Source organism: Amblyomma maculatum, chromosome 9, assembly GCF_055883805.1.
Source record: "Amblyomma maculatum isolate TAMU_Amacu chromosome 9, ASM5588380v1, whole genome shotgun sequence".
NCBI classification, from domain to species: domain Eukaryota; kingdom Metazoa; phylum Arthropoda; class Arachnida; order Ixodida; family Ixodidae; genus Amblyomma; species Amblyomma maculatum.
This window is the reverse complement of record NC_139352.1, coordinates 36,852,670-36,871,879: the sequence shown is the minus strand read 5'-3', so window position 1 is coordinate 36,871,879 and position 19,210 is coordinate 36,852,670. Positions and strand designations below refer to the sequence as shown.

The 19,210-nt window shown below is 46.8% G+C and overlaps 1 protein-coding gene across 3 annotated transcripts in view; it reads left to right on the top strand.

Moving 5' to 3' along the window:
* Positions 1 to 19,210, top strand: part of LOC146178858 (uncharacterized) — a 61,998-nt gene that overhangs the window by 4,110 nt on the left and 38,678 nt on the right. For all 3 annotated transcript variants that reach the window (XM_084578590.1, XM_084578591.1, XM_084578589.1), the window contains exons 2-6: positions 9,120 to 9,449; positions 10,648 to 10,816; positions 13,104 to 13,429; positions 14,553 to 14,976; positions 18,766 to 18,816. In XM_084578590.1, the coding sequence (XP_084434716.1) occupies positions 9,334 to 9,449; positions 10,648 to 10,816; positions 13,104 to 13,429; positions 14,553 to 14,976; positions 18,766 to 18,816 (1,086 nt within the window). In that variant the 5' untranslated portion in view covers positions 9,120 to 9,333. The remainder of the gene's footprint in view (positions 1 to 9,119; positions 9,450 to 10,647; positions 10,817 to 13,103; positions 13,430 to 14,552; positions 14,977 to 18,765; positions 18,817 to 19,210) is intronic.

Below are 19,210 nucleotides of genomic sequence, written 5' to 3'. Positions count from 1 at the left end.
GTACGCACCTTCAGATGATGATGATGACGAAAAAGAAACATCGCAGTAACGCCACTCCACGTACCCGAGAAAAACCGACTGTCCCGCAACAAGTAGCACACCGGCCCATGATTCTTAGCGCGCCCATGGTGGCTGAAGTGCAGCGCCCTCAGCTTTCCCTCTAGTTAGTGTAAGGAACTCTATGGCCCAGTGTCCTCTGCCGATGTCGCTGAACTGGCCAAAAACAGCCAACAGAATCCAGCAGCCTCCGGAAGTGACCGCATCAGCGTCAGGACTTCCGGCGAGATCCAACTCCGGTCGGCAGATCGAGCTGGAGCGTCCCGAGCAGCTCCAAACGAGCAGCGGAATACGCGCAACCTATCTTGGTCGACCAGTGGAATTCGAAAACTTGCTCCGGAGCGCCCTGTGGAAATTGCCATAAGTTCTGGTGTGGTGCAGAGCCTGTTTACGCAGTTCAAGCGCGGCTTTCCACTGCCTGCTGTCAAAACTAATGGTCCGAGTGCTGGGCTGGGGCGTCTGTTAGCCCTGGCATTACCAAGAAATGCAGACAGCTCTGGAATGCATCGGCATCCCGGACCACGTAGATATCTACACGCACATTTTACAGAGCACAACTCAAGTGTCTGGATACAAAATGCTACCTACATGCGTGTGGTTGCTTTTTAGACGCGGTTGAGTGCACGTAGCCTTTACCTTGGCAAGCTCAGTCACTGTTCTCAATGAATGGAATAACTTCGTCCCTCTGTCGTTTATCAGAATGCACAGAGCTATCAATGGCCGGTTTTCATGGTAGCTGCACCAGTTTGGTACCGGCTACTGAGGAGGGGCATAGTTTTCTGGAACTTTACCTGAACTGGACTTGCACAACATGTGAAATTGTTTTAAACAAACTGAAGAAAGAGGAATTTGCTGGTGTCTGGGAAATATCTGTGCAGAACGTAGTTATCCTTGCATGGGTGAAAGCGGGAAGTTTGAATGTCAATTGAAGGATCACAACAACACCGTTGGAAATAATCCAACAGGTTTGTGAACACAGGATCGCTTAGAAGAAGCGTTAGTTATTGAAAGAGAAGAATTGGCTGGCATGCGGATGTGTGGATTCGTTGGTAACGCAGGCTTCCATACACAGGTTAAAACATATTTTTAACAACCAGCCAGTGTTCCTCTCCTGATCCCAATTCAGAAGCCAGGCCAAAAGTGTTTCGGGGCTTTTTTCGGCATGATTGGCAGTGTGTTTACACAACAGCAGGAAAGGTTTCGGCCAGATTCCTGTTTTATTTTGCACCAGCCTGTAAAATAGTCAGATCTGAAGGGCTGAACAAGATCTGAAGGACTTAACAAGGGCTGTTTTGTTTTTTGATGTAACCAACTGCTTGTTCGTGCTATATGTTTACCACAAATTACAGGTACAGACAAGCTTTCCGCAGACCTGTAGCAGTGTGGTTTAATTAACGTTCATTGTTTCTAGTGACATCGGGGGGAAAGAAGCATGTTTCTAGCCCTTTACCCCTGTTTTTAGACTTCGCGGGAGGACATGAGAGTTACGGAAATGCAGACATAATAATCCACCGTTCTCAAAAAATTTGGGGCCCGCTGCAGAGTGTGCGAAAATCTGCTTCCTACTGGCCAAGCTGGTTGAAAACAATTGCATGTTAGCGAGGGGTGTCCTTGCACCGTCTGCACTTGCAAAGTTGCAGCTGCGCGTGCGCAGTACAAGCTGGCAAGTTTTTTTAACCACCAGTGAAAGCAGGGGAGAAGACATACCGGATTGGAAATGTGAAAACAGCTGTATGTTGAGGTAGGGGCTTGTTTACTGTGCCCTTTATTTCCCCGATCATTCTCGCAGCTGGTGTGGAAATGATAAAAAGGAGATCAGATTGACTGTATCTATTTGCTGGAGAGTGCATTCTGTTCACGAGAAGGTGGCTGATCAGTAACGATGGATGGATAATTGTCCACATGAGGCTTCTACCAGATTGTCATAATTAGCTAATCAGAATGAGAAACAGAGATTGATGTGGCAGTATTGGGCTTTACAAAGTTGCAAATTATGACTTCTTAGGTCTATCTCTCATGAGTGTTTCAAGAGTGTGGGCGGTAGCAGCAGTTAGTAACTGCTATTCTTATCTCGTCTTAAAGGGGTAAACGGGGCCAAATTTCAGAACACTGTGCTGTCACCTAGTAGCAAAAGCTTAATGTGCATCATCAGCAATCTTAAAAGAGCATTGCTTTTTATTACCGAGTAAAGTGGAGAAAGTGCAAAATAAAGAAGACCAGTGGTATTTTGCTATGTGATCTACTCATCTCTGTTAGCAAAGTGGAACTTCAAGTCCTTACAAGAAAGAAAATAAATGTTATTGTCATATTTCTGGTATTTATTTAGTATATGTGGCATTAATAACTGCAATGTTTGCATGCCATAACTAGTTCGAAGGCATGGAAGGGCCCACTTATCGCAGCCTCGCATTATGCTATCTGGTTTAGGCATTAGTTTGGCAAGAGCCCTGAGAAACTTTGACTGTAGGATGATGATGATGATGATGAAAACATTTATTGACATTGGCTTAGATTAAGGGAAGGCTGGGCGGGTCCCTGGTCTGGGACACCGTTGGTAAAATCCGCTGCCCGTGCTCTTTCGACGGGGGTTTTTGTTCCTCGAGGTCCGAGCTGGATAGGGCCGCCTCCCAGCCTTCCCACGTTGCTGTTTTTTTTCAATACTGGTATTTTGTTGACAAGCCCATACCGTATGGTATAGTTTGCCTTCTGGCCACAAAATTTGCACTGTGCCGAAAAGGATTCGGGCTCAATGGCGTGAAGTGTTGCTGGATTATTAAATGACATAGTTTGTAACCTTCGAAGGTGACACACTTCTGATTTGGCTTCGGGAATGTCTGCCTTTGAAGGCACAAATGCTGTAATATCTCTGAATATGTTGTTAACGGAGAGGGGGAGCCTAAATCAGCAAGGGAAGAATTCCGGGGAAGAAAAGCTCGGGCCAAAGCGTGTGAGCGCTTGTTTCCTTCAACTCCCTGGTGACCTGGTACCCATATTAGCTCCTTCCGTGCAGCTGAAGTCCTACATTGACTCAGAATTTTGCATGCTAGCGGCTTGATTCTGCTTGCATATAGTTACTATAAGCTGCCTGGGAATCTAACTATGTATTTCGATGCGAAGTGCGTTGCGCCTAATGCTATCGCCACTTCCTCCATAGCCTGCATATCCCCGTTACGAACTGAAAGCCCGTCCATGACCTAATTTGGGGCACCACTGATATTGTTGATATTCCCACTACAGGACCCGCAGCGTCCACGAAGAAGGCTCCTTCTTCTCTTGAATAAGATTCGTTCATCTTCTTGCTTCTCGCCACTCGTCTAGCATGATGATGCTCCGGGTGCATGTTTTTGGGGAGTTTTTCATAATGTGGTTCATGTGATCGTCCCATGTCATACACGCGTCGAAAACAACTCCATGAGATTTAAAGGTTTGAACAATTTCAATCTCATTGTTTCTGAGCAGGAGTGGGGTTCCTGTAGTAACCGAAAAATTTACTGGCTGAAAGGAAACTGCCTTTGATTTTTTGGTGTTAGCTTTTAAGCCATTTTATTTAGACCATTCATTGAGCAAGGCTTCATGAAGTAAGTCTTCTGCAGAAGAGCGGGCCAGGCCGCTAAGGAAGAGACTTATCGTCAGCATACAGGATGTGTATTTTATTGATTATATCATAAATATAAACATTAGAGAAGAACGGCCGAAGGAGGAGCGCCACAACGAGTAGGTTGAAGGCTGGATTTGTTCCAGTCAACAAAAGTTGCCTGCTGACGTTCTGCTGAGTGTGACCAGAATAAATTAAGACAGGTGCCGTGGACTCCATATCTTTCTAATTTAAGTATTAGTGCCATGGTTGAGGAGATCAAAACCCTTTAGTGAAGTTGATGAAAATTCTAAGTGTCTGCAAATTCTAATTGCCTGCAAATGGCTTGTCGGGGTTTTACCTGAGCCAATCTTGCCTTTTCAAGTTTAACATAAAAGAATGAGTAATATGTTTCCATTATTTTGTTTGGCTTGATGGTTTGGCCATCCATTAGGGTAAGGAGAATTCTTTCTGGTTTGAACACCTAATTGGTCCACTGGGTCTTTTATCTTCGTCTTAGCTTCAATGAAGGTAAAGGAGCCGGTGTGACTTACAGCACGGCCCTGTAGAGTGCTCATGCACAAAGCATGCAACTTGCTTAAATTTTCGTCCCGAGAGTCAGCCAACACTGTCAATGCGCACGCTGGCAAGCACAACCTAGGGTTGACTTTCCTGAAAGGAACGAGAGTTGGTGGTCTTCACTTTAACTGGCATCAAGAAGTCTGACCTGGAACAACCTTCCGTTCACTCGAAAATCTAGCAGCACAAGGCTATCCTTTGACTTGCTTTTCAACCAAGATCAGTTGAGCAACCTCCGTGACTAGCGGGTGTGAATGGTCTGCGCTGGATTGTTTTCATGATTGCACTTTTGATGGTGGTGGTTGCCGATTCTTTTTCCCTGCATTCAAGTAATAAGTGTTCTCTGGTCCGTGGTGCCTGCCTCAACCCTTAAGCATTTTGTTCCATCCACCTTCTGATGCCCTCGATGCAGCGTGTTTCGTCGACCTTTCATGCGATCTCTTCTTTATGTTCTCTTCAGTATGGATTGCATTTTGTGGGGCAGCATTGTATTGCGCCATGTCTGTGCATAAAACACAATGGCATTTCATCCGAGATGTCGTGTCAGGCGAGCCTTGTACAGTGTAGGCCCTGCAGCTTCCAAATGTGTGCATGGGTTCGGTGTCTCTAATATAGCTTGAAGAGGAATGCCTTTGTCCGCAGCTGTTGCTTGGTTTTGTGGCTCGAACAAACACATTTGCTCGCGAAGAGATATGGCTGCACAGTTTGTGGGAAGGAAAGTCTGCTATGTAGTATGCACCATCAGCTTACCAGTTTCTGCTCATATACTTGTTCTTAAGGTGGGGTTGGAATCCTGGTTTGGATACACTTTTGTGATCCGGTGCTGTGCCTTGGGAAAACGATGCTGCTATGGTTTTCATATTGCTGTGGTGGCTGGTTAGTGAACCTCATGTGACCTCTACATTTGCAGTAGCCGCATTTGAGAGAAACAGAGTTTTCTGAGGGAGACTGCAGTGCAGTGCCAGGCTTGCCTAATTAAATGACAGCTTTGCCATCGGCATGTACATACAGCGACTACTATTCGCTTCCGGAAGAAAGGAGCACTTGGTGAATGAAGAGTGATGAAATTTTGCAGGTACCCTACAGAGTTTTTTGTGTGCAACAGGGAAAACAATATTGTGGCAGTTTCGTGCATGCCTGTTTCTGTGAGCGCTTTAAAAAATTTATAAAAATTGGATAAGTGTATTCAGGAACTTACACTAATACCTGCCGACCCTCCCGATTTGCCAAGGAGACTTCTATTAGACTGTCGTAATGTACAGTGTTGCTTGTGCCTGCACAAGAATGGTTTTTGCAAGACCTGGACTGTGGAGTATGCAGCTGCATCATAATCCTCATCAGCACCATCTAGTGGCTGTATAAGTATCGTTTTCATAATTAGCTGAACAGCCAATCGAACCCAAAGCCAAAGTAGCTGTGGCTGGTTTGCGTATGTTTAGAGTTAGCTAGACCGACTGGTTGTTTGTTGTTCATTGTGCAAAGTTAAAATCCTCGTTAGCATGAAGTCATGGCTTTGTCAAAGCCCAAGAAGAGATGTTCACACTAGTTTTTGCTTTCTTATACTCATGAATTTCCAGGCTCATGACATCGAGAAAAGACAAACATATTGCATTTTATACAACATATGGATGTGACGTCATTGTGTATCGAGGTTGGCAAAGATGAACTGAAACTAAAATGGAATTCTGCTATCAGTGTGGAACACGGAACACAGCCCTCCAACATCTACTACTGCTGAAGGGCCATGAATCTAATCTGGACCATGCTTTGGGCAAAACAACTCTTACAGGTCTTTGAAGCTAGCATAGAATGCTAATGCAGGGTCGCTAAATGTTTTGCCATATTTTAATTGTATGCTTTACTGGATCTTGTCATGTACATCGTTTTTTTTTTTTTTCACTGCTTGTAAGAAAAAGGGTGCTTTTTGTTTTTTTCTTTTAGAGCAAAAGAAAGTGCATGACATGGCACAGTAGGCCAAGCATGCAGTTCAAATATAGTGTCATAGTCACTGCAGCACGTCACTGCTGACACATGTTGGCTCATGATTGGCCTTAGCTGCCTATGTGCCACAAAACCCCACCGCACCACCAGCAAGCACATTATTGCTGACATCTCGTTTCCAACCTAGCTTCCTGCCTGTCTAGTGTGGTCATTTTCAATTTTATGGGGAAAAAATCGGCTGGAATTGATCGCACTGTGGATCTTTGTAGAACAGTTCTTTTCTTAGTTTCGAAAATGGATGTGGCATGTCTTTGTCCCTTTCAACTTCCCGTAGGCAATAACAGCCCTACTGTGATAATTAAAAAGTTAATTATAGGATACTGTAGTTAATTATTTACATAGTTGAGAGATTTCTCACAGTAAATTATATCTGCCGCATCAGAGAGTATGCTCCTGTATTTTTAACATGACAGCATTAGGGTCCACTGCCACAGAAAATCCTTCAGTGGTGGTGATGGCCCTGAATGAGAAATGTTGCTGGAATGACAAAGGGGGAAGTAGTCAAATATGTTCAGTTTGGTTCCAAATTTGTCATGGTTTTTGGATTGCAAGATGGCCACCACCTGTAGGCTATGAACGCTGATTGGTTTACGCTGAGTAAATGTAATCCCAGCATATCATGTGATGCAAATGGCACCTGATAATGTGAGTCTCCCTAATGGAAAGCTTAAGTATACCCCAAGTATTTTTTCTTTTTCGGAATTCCTGCCTGTAGGAATTTTTGAAGGGCTTGGGGAACTGTACTGTATGTCCACTATTGTGTTCCTGTAATTCCCCAGCAACTTGTTTTATCATTTGTAGTGCGTGCCGTGTCGAGAGAGTTGTTAATGAAATTTGTTAATGAAGCGATGGACTGGCAGAAAAGGGGTTCATGAGAACGGCACAGAATAGCCATTCTCTAAAGCATGAGCACGCACACCGAACAAGCATTCCCGGTGACTAGTTTCTTGTGTAGACGGAGTGATACACACAGGAGAGCTAGTTGGGCCGCTCGTAGGGGCGCTGTTCACTGGTGTCCATGAAAGTGCCTTGGTAGTCACTTTGCTTTCAGGGTGGAGACATTGCTCTCCTCGGCAGCATGTTGGGTCTTCGCTCTATAATTTGGCTGCATTGAACGCTGTGAAGCGGTGGGCTGTTTCTAAATCTCCCGCCATCACGAAGTAGACAGAGGAGATATACACAGGATAGCTAGTTGGCCTGCCCGATCGGTTAAGTGGGGCCGCTCGTAGGGGTTCTGTTCACTGGTGTCCATGAAAGTGCCTTGGTAGTCACTTTGCTTTTAGGGTGGAGACATTGCTCTCCTCGGCAGCATGTTAGGTCTTCGCTTTCTAATTCGGCTGCATTGAATGCTGTGAAGCGGTGGGCTGTTTCTAAATCTCTCGCCATCACTTTAAAATCCTGTAAATTTGCTTTTTGACCGAATCAAGGTATGGCAAGAGATGACTGTAGAAGGGAATTAGTTATATGCGTTGAAGTATACTATCTTTCACAGCTTGTACGCCGAGAAATTCTGCTCCTGCTGAGCAGTCATACCTTCGGGTGCTGAAAACAGCATATTCCTTCGTGATTTCTTTACCATGACTCTTGAAACATACTTTTCCGACAATTGTGATGACTTATTTGTAACTGCATAAAACCCATAGTCTTCTCCCACGGTATGCAAGGAAGGGTGGAAAATAAGAAAAAAGGATCCTTGTCAAATGATGTTGCAGCCACAACATTTTTGCTCTTGGGCTGAAAGCAACAGGGATGGCACCTATTGCCTTTATAAATGAATCTGGTCAGCCAGAATAGGTTTGCTCTGGAAGTAGAGATGGCAGTCTTTGTTGCTCCGACTTCCTTTTGGATTTTTTTGGTAGCATAGCCTAGCGTGTCTCTAGGTGTTCATGTGGCGGTGTGAATGAGGATACATCCACGGAAACTTTGATGAAATGCATCTGCACTGGAAGTTCTTGGTGGGCAACAGCATCATAGTTGTCAACAATGGGTTTCACATAGGAATGGTTTTCAGTCAGCTCTGTCTTTCGTACCAGGTCTATTTTCGTCGCATCAGGAAACGGAGTTGTTTTACTAAGACCTATGGTGTGTATGTATGGAAAGGGAGATGGAATTTATTATGCATGAAATAAAATAGCAGTGCCTATCAGGTTTGGAGGAAATGGTTTCCCTGTAGTCATGCAGTCATGGATTGACTCGGTTATAAGGTGCGTGCTGTCGAAGTGAGCAAATACAATCCAAGCTTCCCATTTCCTAAACAAGTTGGCACCCAATTTTGAAAAAGCAAAGAAAGTTTGTTTCTTCCTCATCGATTTGTAGCTGGGTTCGCAAATTTTGTCCAGGTTTTTAATGAAAGGCCTTGCCGTCCTGTGACACACGAGGTAGCAGGAACAAACTGTAGAAAAGTAGCTTTTGTCTCCAACGCTTATCATTTCATTAAAAAGTCTTTTTTAGTGCTACTCTGTGCAGTAAATACTGTTTTGTGCCAAACCTGAGATCATCAAAAGGCCACGTGCAGTCTTGTGACAGCAGGCGACCGCTGGACGGAGAAATGCAGTGGCATTTTTTTAGCGCAGGTGTGATGAACTGTGGCTTGTCGGTCAGCACAACTGCTCTTCTAGACGCCGTACGGGTCTCGTTTTCCTCTTTTCTAGTGCTGAATTATCCTTACATGGCGACGGAAGGTTCGTCATGCTGCTCTTTTTTTAGAAAGCCACTGCTATTTCTTAACTCCTTCCCTTAAGACGTCTGCACTCTGACAAATGGGAGGAGTAAGCGGGCTGCCTTTTTTTGCGTGGAATTGCCAGAGGTGTGTTGTGTTCCTGGTCGGATGGTCGGGAAAAAACCCGTTTGCATAGTAGTGGTGCGAGGAGGCTCACCTTTAGGACTGAGTGTGTGTGCCGTGTTGCAGGTGCGGCTAGTGGGAAGCGGGTGGGCAACAGCACCGTAGAGATGGTGGCCCGCGCGCAGCCCCTGCGGCTGCCCGCCGGCCCAGCCGTGCTGCGGCCGCAGCGGTGCCACCGTCCAGATGAGCAGCAGCAGCGGCAGGTGTGTCGGAGTCCCCGAGCAGCAGCGACAGCACAGTGGCTGCGGGGGAGCTCCGGCCAGGTGCCTAGGAGGGCGGCATGAGCCTGGCCCTGACGCAGACCCCCCGGCGCTTGGGGGGCCTGGGGGGGCCTCCTCCTCCCCCCCCTGCCCCATCCGTGCCGGGTGCAGACTTCCTGCTTGACACTCTTGGCGGGTGAGTGGTGCACACCTTGCAGCTCTTGACTTTTTTTTTTTTGTGTCCCTTGGTTCCCACCCCTTTTGGTCAAGAGACGCGTACTGCAAAGTAAACCACTTAACCCTCAAAACAACGCAGTCAGCTTACAATGGTTCAAGCCTGAATGGCATTAGTGTTGATCAGTATTCACTGTATTGCTTACGTGTTGAAGTGTGTATTGGCTGCAGCTCAGTTATCACGTGGACTGTGCCGTCATCGCCAGCTTTTGGTGTTGCTGGCAGTTTGGATTATAGCTTTTAATCTGGCATTTCTTTTCCATGAAGTGGTGGTGACAATCTGTGTGGTGCATACTTGCAAACCATTACTGGGGATTTCGGAAACTTGTCCTTTTGGTCACTTGCTGCAAGGCCTCATTACTTTTTTGGCAGAGTACTTGGGCCTTTGGTAGATTAGGCTTTGCAGCAGTTTTGAGCAAGGCACCGCTGACAATTTTATCTCATTTTGTTCTGATTTGTGTATATATACAAAAGATGGCAAAAGCCACTGACGTGAAGGAAAGCATTGTTTTCATTATTCTTTTTTTGTTGTTGATCAATGTGAAATAATAACATTAGTATGGAGTTCTCCTTTTTGCCAGCTCCCCTTCCAGATCCTTGTTTACCTATACTCGTTTAATCAATGGTCTTTTAATTTGTGCCTTTGTTATCTCATGCATACTCATCAGCATACAATCTTAAGATACCACATTATGTGGAAGAGCAAACAATATAGATATAAATTCCCCACTCCCCCCCTTAACCACATTATACAAATGTGCTTGTGTAGCCTTGTGTAGTGAGTCTCACTGGGGACCCAAGGGTTTCAGGGTTCCAGGAGGGCTCGATTCTGATCTCACCTGCCCATCTCAAAGGTGAATCAAATGCGTGTGCCAGCTTGGCCATGTCGTGCTTTCAGGACGTCAAACAGCCTAACGAGTAGCTGCCAGAGCCATGCCCAAGATTTTTCGCTCACTACGCCGACACCTGACTTTCTGGCAAATGGAGCCTTGAGTGCGTTCACATGGAATTGTGCCAGTGGCATGCGTTTGTCTGTTCGTCTACTTTTTAATTGATTAGCTCCATGGTTACATTATTTTGCATTGGTCAACATAAAATTCGCGGAAGACCTCGGCCATGTGCATTACGGTTGGGAGTAACTGGGTGCGGACGTGTTGCAGGGTCGAGGGCGGTCCGGTGGCCATGGGAGCCGAGGAGGAGGCATCGTCTGTGGAGGCGGTGGTGTCGCCCCCACCTCCGGTAGCGCCCGCCCCGGCCCCCACCAAGAGCTCCCACCGCAGCAGCTCACACCACCATGGCTACGCCAACTGCTTTGGCCTGCCCTACCAGGTATGCAGTGTAATGCTATGTGCACTCTTTCGAAGGGAAGTTAAGCCATGGTGAAGTATTTAAGGAAGTGGGGAATGAGGATGTGCAGCTTCCAGGGTTAGGTTCTGTACCAGGGACAGGAAAGCATTGGCTGCTTCGTCTGGTGCTTTTTCTGTTCTGTTCAGTGTGACAGTAGGGGGAGTGCTTTTCTGAGGGGAGAGGACAAACAGGTGCATTATTTGCGTCCTTTTGATGAAGTTATCACTTTCTGTAGGGTTGGAAGTGCTGCTCCAATTGCTCCATCATCCTGCTCCAAAATGCAATATTGCTCCAAAACTGCTCCAAACTGGCTGTTTTGATGTTCTGCCATCCAGTTTAGCAGAACATGGGAACAGTGTCATTACACCAGTGGCAAAGATATAATGCATCTTGCACTGGTCTTAATACAAATGAAATTTTTGTAAAAGAAAGAAGTATGGAGAATAATAAATATTTGTTCTGAGCCACTGGAAATTCGAGATAACTAAGAAAAAAATAAATAAATGCACTGTGCATGTGACATAGCACCTCCTCTCGGTCGTTAGATTCGCCAGTGGAGAGAAGCGAGATCAGCAAGCGGAGCAGGTAGCGCATACTACTGTGAGCCGTTACGAGGGAAACGAGAAGACTGCAAAAACTGCATGAGTTATTCTAATGGTTCTGCTGTGAAAACAAGCAGGTACTTCATCATCGAGCCCCTTTGTCAGTGACAAGCTTGCCAGGCCTACGACAGACAAAACCATACTTGAAGCGTTACGGGTTGGTACGCCAAAGCTGTTAATCACTAGGAGGCTTCTCAAGAGTGTTGGAAAGACATACGGGGCCTATCGCCAAAATAATAAAAAGGAGTGCCAGCATTACTCAAGCAAGGAATGATGAACAATTGGCAGGAGGCAGTTAAGTAAAAAAGCTGCGGGATGTAAAGGCTACCCTTCAGTGCCACCTATCTATATCCCAAAGCTGCTCCAAAATGCTCAAGCCTGCTTCCATCATTGTTGACCTCCGCCATATTTACAAACGGACAAGACGATCGAGGTCATGCTGCAGTCTGCGATCCCATGGTAGGCAAAAAACACGGGAGCGGCACTAGCGCCAAGCTTGTCAAGGCGCGTGATTGTGGTCTGAAGGTGCCTTTTTTGCAGCTGAAATATCCATGTGCTCAGGAATTCACCCCAGGTATAGGATCAAAAAGTATCATGTAATACCCTATATCTGGGTGCTTTGAGGTGTATTCGAAATAAATAGAATCAAATAGATATGTATGCACAAGATAGGGAGCAGAAGTGTCATGCCCATTAATCTCCAATGTAGTATCGCTGCTAGAGCACATTGAAATGGTAAACTCGACATTTGAATCTTTCAAGTCAAAATAGGTAAGCATATTAGGTCATGCTCGATGTTCAGTTATGAAGCAAACCAGGAAGGGTTACATTTGCTGCTAGTCTGTTCCAAGTTTTTGCTACAGTCGGCCTTTACATGCTTTTTCCGTTTGTCTTGTCAGAGATGAGTGCGAAGTTGGAAAGGCATTGAACTTGCATAAAAAGGAATCAATCAGACTGTAGATTTTGTATTTCAGAAAAAGAAAACTGCAATTACCAAAGGCGTTTGACCTTAGAAATGTGCTCCAAAGCATAATTCAAATTCTCCAAAGCTGTTCCAAAATGCTCGAGCCTGCTTCCACCCCTGTAAAAGTGGCACACTGTGCCAAAAGCATTGAGGTTGTCGAAATTGTGCCAACAGGCCTCCAATCCCAATATGCTTTTTTTACGCGATTTATGAAGCGTTTTGGGAGGAACACGTCAACCAAGTTCTGCCATAATTTTCATTTACCTTTTCTCTGATCCTCAACGTTACTTACCCATTGGAGAGACGGTTGCTAATCCAAAGAAACATCTTTTGGATTAAAACTTACTGCTTTACATAGACTATTCCGATGACTTGGTTGTTTGGCTCCTGTGTAAAAATTTGCACCTTTTTTTTTCGCTACGAATGTTAGCGGCCCAGAGAAATAAGTGAGTTATGCTCGAGACTGAAAATTGAATGGCGTCGCTGCGCTGACGGTCATCACTCGTGTCCTCTCCCATTGTGAATCTTAATCAAGGGGCCCAGTTTATTCCTTTTCCCAGGAATTTTTCCCTATTATGTCATATGGCAGTGTTTTCTTTTGTGCTGATGATGGAAAGGTGTATGTTTTCCACACTGTGTCTGGCCTCTGTTCAGCGTTGTTCAGACTCATGCTTCCAGTTTGGTTGCATCGCTTGCCATGCAGGATCACAACTACGGTGCCCCTCCGCCTGCGACACCCCCACAGAGCCCCCCACCACCGCCCCCTCCCCGCTCGCCGGTTGTAACCGGTGGAGGGGGCTCTGCTTCTGGCGGAGGAGGCACTCCACGCCTCAACGGCACTCTGGGCTCCCCCCCGTGCCTGCTTGAGGTGGCCGTGGGCAGCCCTCCGCTAACTAATGGGGGCGGGCCTCTGCCTTCACCCCCCGAGGCGGCCCCCCACCTCCGTAAGGGGCCCTCACCCCCTGAGCCAGCGGCCAACCACGACGATGGCGCACTCCCGGCCGAGGAGAGCGTCACTCGCTGCATCTGGTCAGTGCACAGCAGTGCCTGCTGCCTTGGTGCTGGGCGCTCTCTGAGCTTATCCATGTGGCGCAAGTGTTCTTTTTTGGTCCTTTGTCCGAACGTCTTCCGAGCTATCTTGCTACTTCTACTTAGTAATAGAAGTGGCAAGCCAGACGTTAGAATGTTTTTCTCATAATGGTAAAATGGTAAAAATGGTAAAAAAATCGATTTTGAGAAAAACTTGTTTTCAAAACTTTATCCTTTTGACCACCTGCATTCAATTTATCAACTCTGAATTTAATCGGGAAATGCGATAAAATCTCCTTTCAAAACGCCATAGCAACTACGAAATGCCCCCCAAAAAGAAGAAATTTGTTTGAAATTCCCGCGCACACCGTGGGCGTTGTAGCCAGCCGATGGCCGCCATTTTGGGCTTGGTTTGAAGCTGTTTTCATTGTGCGCAATGTGTGCTATCTGAAAATGCCATCGCTCAAGCGGAGTGGCTGCGCGCGCCTGTTTACCGAAGGCCGTTTGTGTCTTCCGTCTTCAAGCGTTCCGTTTTCAAGCGTTCTGTTCCGCCTCTGCAAATGGCTGGCTTGACCGGCGCATCATTTTTTTTCTTTTTGTTTCGTGCTCGTATTTTTTGACACACCGCTTTGTGCCGCGTTTTTCCTTCCGATTGAGATGCCGAAAAACAGTAAATCGCAACCGTGCACTCAACGAACCTTTAGAAACTGTAAGAAATGGGTGTGGAACAAAAACCAGAGCGTGCCGGCCTGGAGCGTGCCGTCCTGAAGCGTGCCGTCAGGACCTTTGTTACACTCTGTGCCAGAGACTTGTTAGGTGTGCAGGGAACGTCAGCCACACTGCACGGTGATGACACCACGGGTTTAAATTCCTTTTTTTTTTTCTAAAATTTATTTTCATATGGCTTTGGGGAGCCGGCAGCTAGTGTACATATATCTTCCTGTGCTCTGTATTCATAGATATCCAGACTGCCAGCATTGACTACGAAGCTGTTTTTTTTTAATATGGTCAGGGTTTTTTGTTCCTGCCTAATTGATCTACCAATACCCTCTGCTTAACTATTGGTCAGCCTTGTCGGGTGGCTGGCACTGTGAGTCAGACAATTGTCACTCTCCTTTTGCAGTGGCTTCAACCAGGATGACGAGTACATGATCTGCTGCGACCGGTGCCTGGTGTGGCAGCATGTGGATTGCATGGGCCTGGACCGCAGCCGCATCCCTGAGACATACCTGTGCGAGCGCTGCTGCCCCCGCCGGGTAGACCGCCAACGCGCCCGCTCCCTGCAGACACGAAAGCGCCACCAGATGGCCCGGCTTCTGAGCCGGCTGGAATCGGCCCAGGAAGTAGACAGTGGCCCAGCCGCAGCTGCTGATGACAAGGCCACCCCGCACGGCCGCAGTAGGGGGAGCAACAGCACCTCAGAGCCCACCGATGGCAGCCCTGCCAAACGGGGGGCCTCGGCCCGTGTAGTGCGGCGGAAGCGGCGGCGTTCCGAGACCTCCCCTGACGGCCCGCCGCCACCACGCAAGCTGCAGGCGAACCCAAAGGTAATAGATCACTTTTCACTCTGGTCTACAGGTTACAGTCCAACCCGAATATATCGAACTCGAAGGTGATCGTGAAATAGTTCGATATATCGATAATTTGATATACAGAAATTGGCTTGAGACACCACTTGGGATTGTGAAAAATGATACTTTATTTGTCGCGTAATCAACCCAGTCTTATAATGAACCCACCCACCACTGTTGCCCCTCGAGAATCTGAAAGAAAAAAACACACACAAAACAAACAAACAAAAAAGCATTCGGAGGCGCGTTCCTTCATTTCGACTGTCTCATCCACAGCTCACTATACTTTATCTTTTGACTATACTTTTGATAGATCCTGCGGTGGCAGGGAGCGAACTTGGCAGAGTGCCCGTGATGGCTTGATTGCACAAGGCTGGTTCTATTTATCACTCTGTGCTTGGTCCGGGCATAGTCCACTGCCACGAAATTATTGGAAAGAACGATAGCTGCAAAAGCCGTTTGAAGCGAACAATACTAAAAGTTGGTGTCACGATCGCAGCTGACCGCGTGCTTTTGTTGACTGATAGATGTAAGAATGGACAACTCTAGAAAAAAAAAAAAAAGACTGCCGCTTATTAACGTTCGCTGCGTTGCACATTCAGCACGGCGGATGAACGACTCCCACAAAAAAAGAGAGAGAGAGAGAGACTGCCGCTTCTTAGCGTTCGCAGTCGCCATAGCATACACACGTTCAGCACGACACGAGATGCGCATCGCACGTCAGCAGCCGCGTGCAGAGCGTTAACAACACACACTGGAGAAAGCGTCTTCCATGGTCTGAGCTGGCTTGTTCGTGCATGCGTAGCGCGTGCTGCTATGAACAAAGACCGGGAAAGAGGAAGGGGAGAGATAAAGCTCTGCAGAAGATTGGGCACACCCTTGCGCTTCACTCTGTCCCCTTTTTTCCTTCTCCCGAACACCATGACTGCATTGGCTCCCTCTCGTTCTTTCACGCACATGGCTTGCAAATGTCACGTGCTGGCACGCGGCAGCCATCAAAGCAGATGCGCGCGCCTTTAGGGAAAGGGCGCGGCGCTGCCCTAGCCTAGACCAGCCGTCACCGAACTATGCTCTGTGCGTGGCTTGAAAATATCACGCGGTGAACGGCCGAGGGTGATGCAATTGTCTTCGGGGAAGGTGCACTGTCCAATGCGTGGTGCGGAGTTCGATGTACGACACAGCTTTTGTACACTTTTACATGTGACTTTCAAGGGGATATTCCGTGAGTTCGATATACAGTAAAAGCTCGTTAATTCGAACTTCACGGGACCGGGAAAAACGTTCGAATTATCGAATGGCCTCGAAAAAACTGACAAGAACCATTTGTATTACAGTAAATTTACTGTATTTAGTCGCGTAACAAACTCGCTCGCATAATGAACCCACCCAGCCCCGATTTGTGCCTACGAATCTGAAAAAATAAAAATAAAAATAAAGGCGTCAGTCCTTAGCGCGCCCTCATGGTCCACAACACATTTCTTGGCAATGAGCCAAGATGCTGCGCTTAGCTCCAGCAGGGGGAGGAGGGTGGGGGAGGAAGCAAACTTGGCAAAGTGCCTCGTTTCAGTATGTTCGCTTTATCATGCTATGAGCGATTGGGGCAGGCGCCGTCTACTGCCACTCCAATAATGGGAACGCGCGATAGCAGCAAGCGGCAAGCAAGCAAGCGTCATGATCGCTGCTGACTCGCGTGCTTCCCTTGAGGACTGATGGGTGGAAGGATAGTGCCCGTCCCAGATCATAGCCTTTCATAGGCGTTGGCTGGGACCGCGCCGACAGTACTTATCCCTATTTCTAAATCAACAGGGTTGGAATTAACGAGTATTTAGTTGCGAGCTACGGAGGTTGCGCAGGAGAGAGAGCAGGCTGCCGCCGCCGCGGCCATGCAGTGATCTTGCCGCGGCCGCCGTCCCCTCCCTCCAACACCGCCGGTCGCCGCGCCGGTCATGGCGCCATTTAAGTTTTATCCACTCTTCCATGGTTTTACCTGGTTCCATCTTCTGTCCCCGTTTTGGACGTGCGCAGCCTCTAATTATACCTTCCAATCGCGAAGGTGTTTCTTTACTTTTTTTTTTTTTTTTTTTCGCGTGATGTGCGCCAAGTCGCCCAGACGCGGCGGCACGTAGTTTGAATTATCCGTAGCGGAACCGACTCACGTTCGAATTAACGGGCTTTTTTATACACAGATCTCTATGGAGCTTGGCCGGATCAAGTAGTGTAGTTCGAATTATTCGAACATTCGAATTATCAGGGTTTGAATTAACGAGCTTTCACTGTAATCAAAATTCGAATTATTCGGGTTCGACTGTAGACTTCCGCGATTACGAAACCTATGATTGTGTCACAGGCCCAAAGTCTTCGTAATATGAAATGCCAAAAAGATGGCGACATCCGCACTCCTCGCACTTACCGCTGCCTTCCGTCTGCAACATTCTTTGGTTTCTGAGGCAGGGAGCATTTGAAATAGTTGTGCAAGCATGTACAGTCAAGTTCCATTCCATAACTGGGTATATTCAAGTGAGTTTTATAGATTTTGTCGTGTATACCATCTTTTTCATTCAAATCCTCTAAATATGAGGGATGCGTCTTGTACTCTGAAAAATACAGTAATCCATGTAGTTTCTCTGCTTCCTTGTTAACTCCAAGCAGTAGGACTGCGAAGAATGTTCGAGTTAACGGGGCTTTCAAATCAACCCAATGCAGAAAAAAAAAGAATGAGGCCAGGCAAAAACTTTCATTGCGAGCACGAGCTACACGTGCCCCTGTTTCATTCTGGTCTTGCACTTCCTTTTTAGTTTCTCGCAGGGTGATGTCACTGCTCACCTGCACCACTTAATAGATTTTTACCACGGTACAACACCAGCAAAGGTCAAAAGGAAAACTGCATTTAACCATGCCTCCACACTTCAATGCTGTCAGAATTGCTTGCAGCAATCGGCAAAGCCGTGTAGTTGTGGGTTCCGCAGTGCGCGCTCTCCTGAGAATGTTAAGTGGCTTCTGCTGTACCTATCACTGCCGCTAGAAACGAGCGAATGAATGACTGCCAGCCCGAAACGAACCAACCAGACAGAACAGCACAGTTTGAATTTCCTGCAGCATAGTCATTTTGCACGTGAATTAAATTTTCATTTTTTATGCATGGAGCGCATCTTGCCAACAGCGTGCATCGGCACAGGGGTGTATTCTACCCGCCGTTCATCCAAAGCTATACCTTACACACTACACAGACCTGCCTAATTTCGGATGGACAGTTTTTGGGAAAAAGGTCGACTTTACAATTCACAAGCATTGAGGTGTGGGCTAGTTAGTTGTTCATGACAAGATTGTAAACAGTGTGAAGGACCAGGACGAAGATAGAGGATAATCACACAGAGTGCTGTACAGTGTTCTGTGTCTTACGTTTCTCTGTGTGTCTCCTATGTTTTAGCAGTTTCGGTTTCACCACGCCGACTCTGCGATCCTCGCGACCACAGTACCCACAATGCACATGCGACTGGAAGGAGGTTGATCACACCTCACATGATGTATGGATAATGGAAGGATCAAATTTGAATCAGAAATTTTGGGACCACAGAGATTCTTCGAATTACTCTGGATTTCAAGGGATCAGTTTTAATGTTTAAGGTTTTACTGTATTTTTAGAGCGAGCTCGAGCTCATTGGAAGTGGTGTGGAGTGATAGTGGCAGTATTGCGAATGTTTCACTGCCCTTCATGGAGCAGGTGGGCGGTGCTTGTCGCTGAAGTTTCTGTTCTCTTTGTTGCAGAAATCCATGAAGGAAAAGATCGAGCGGAAAAAGGTCAAGTTAAAAGGCATGGTGAGTCGCACTTGCTCTGCTGTGGCCTTGTAATCCTGAAAGCTGCTGATGTATGTACGACCCCGTGTTTTTAAGAACTAAGAAATTGTAAAAAAGTCAGTTCTGTAGAAGAAATTCAGTACAGGAGTTGAGGTTGTTAGGACTTATCCCCACACAATTTTTGAAAGCAGACTGCACGTCTTTTTTTACCCACCGTGGTGGTGCATAGAGTTGGGGCGCTCAACTGCTGTTCCCAAGAATGCGGGATTGCATCCTGTCTGCCACGGCTGCTTTCTGATGAAGGCAAAAAGCAAGGCGCCAGTGTGCTTCACAATGTCACCGCACGTTAAAGAACCCCAGGTGGTCGAAATTTCTGGAGCCTTCCACTAAAATGTCTCATAGCCTGAGTCGCTTT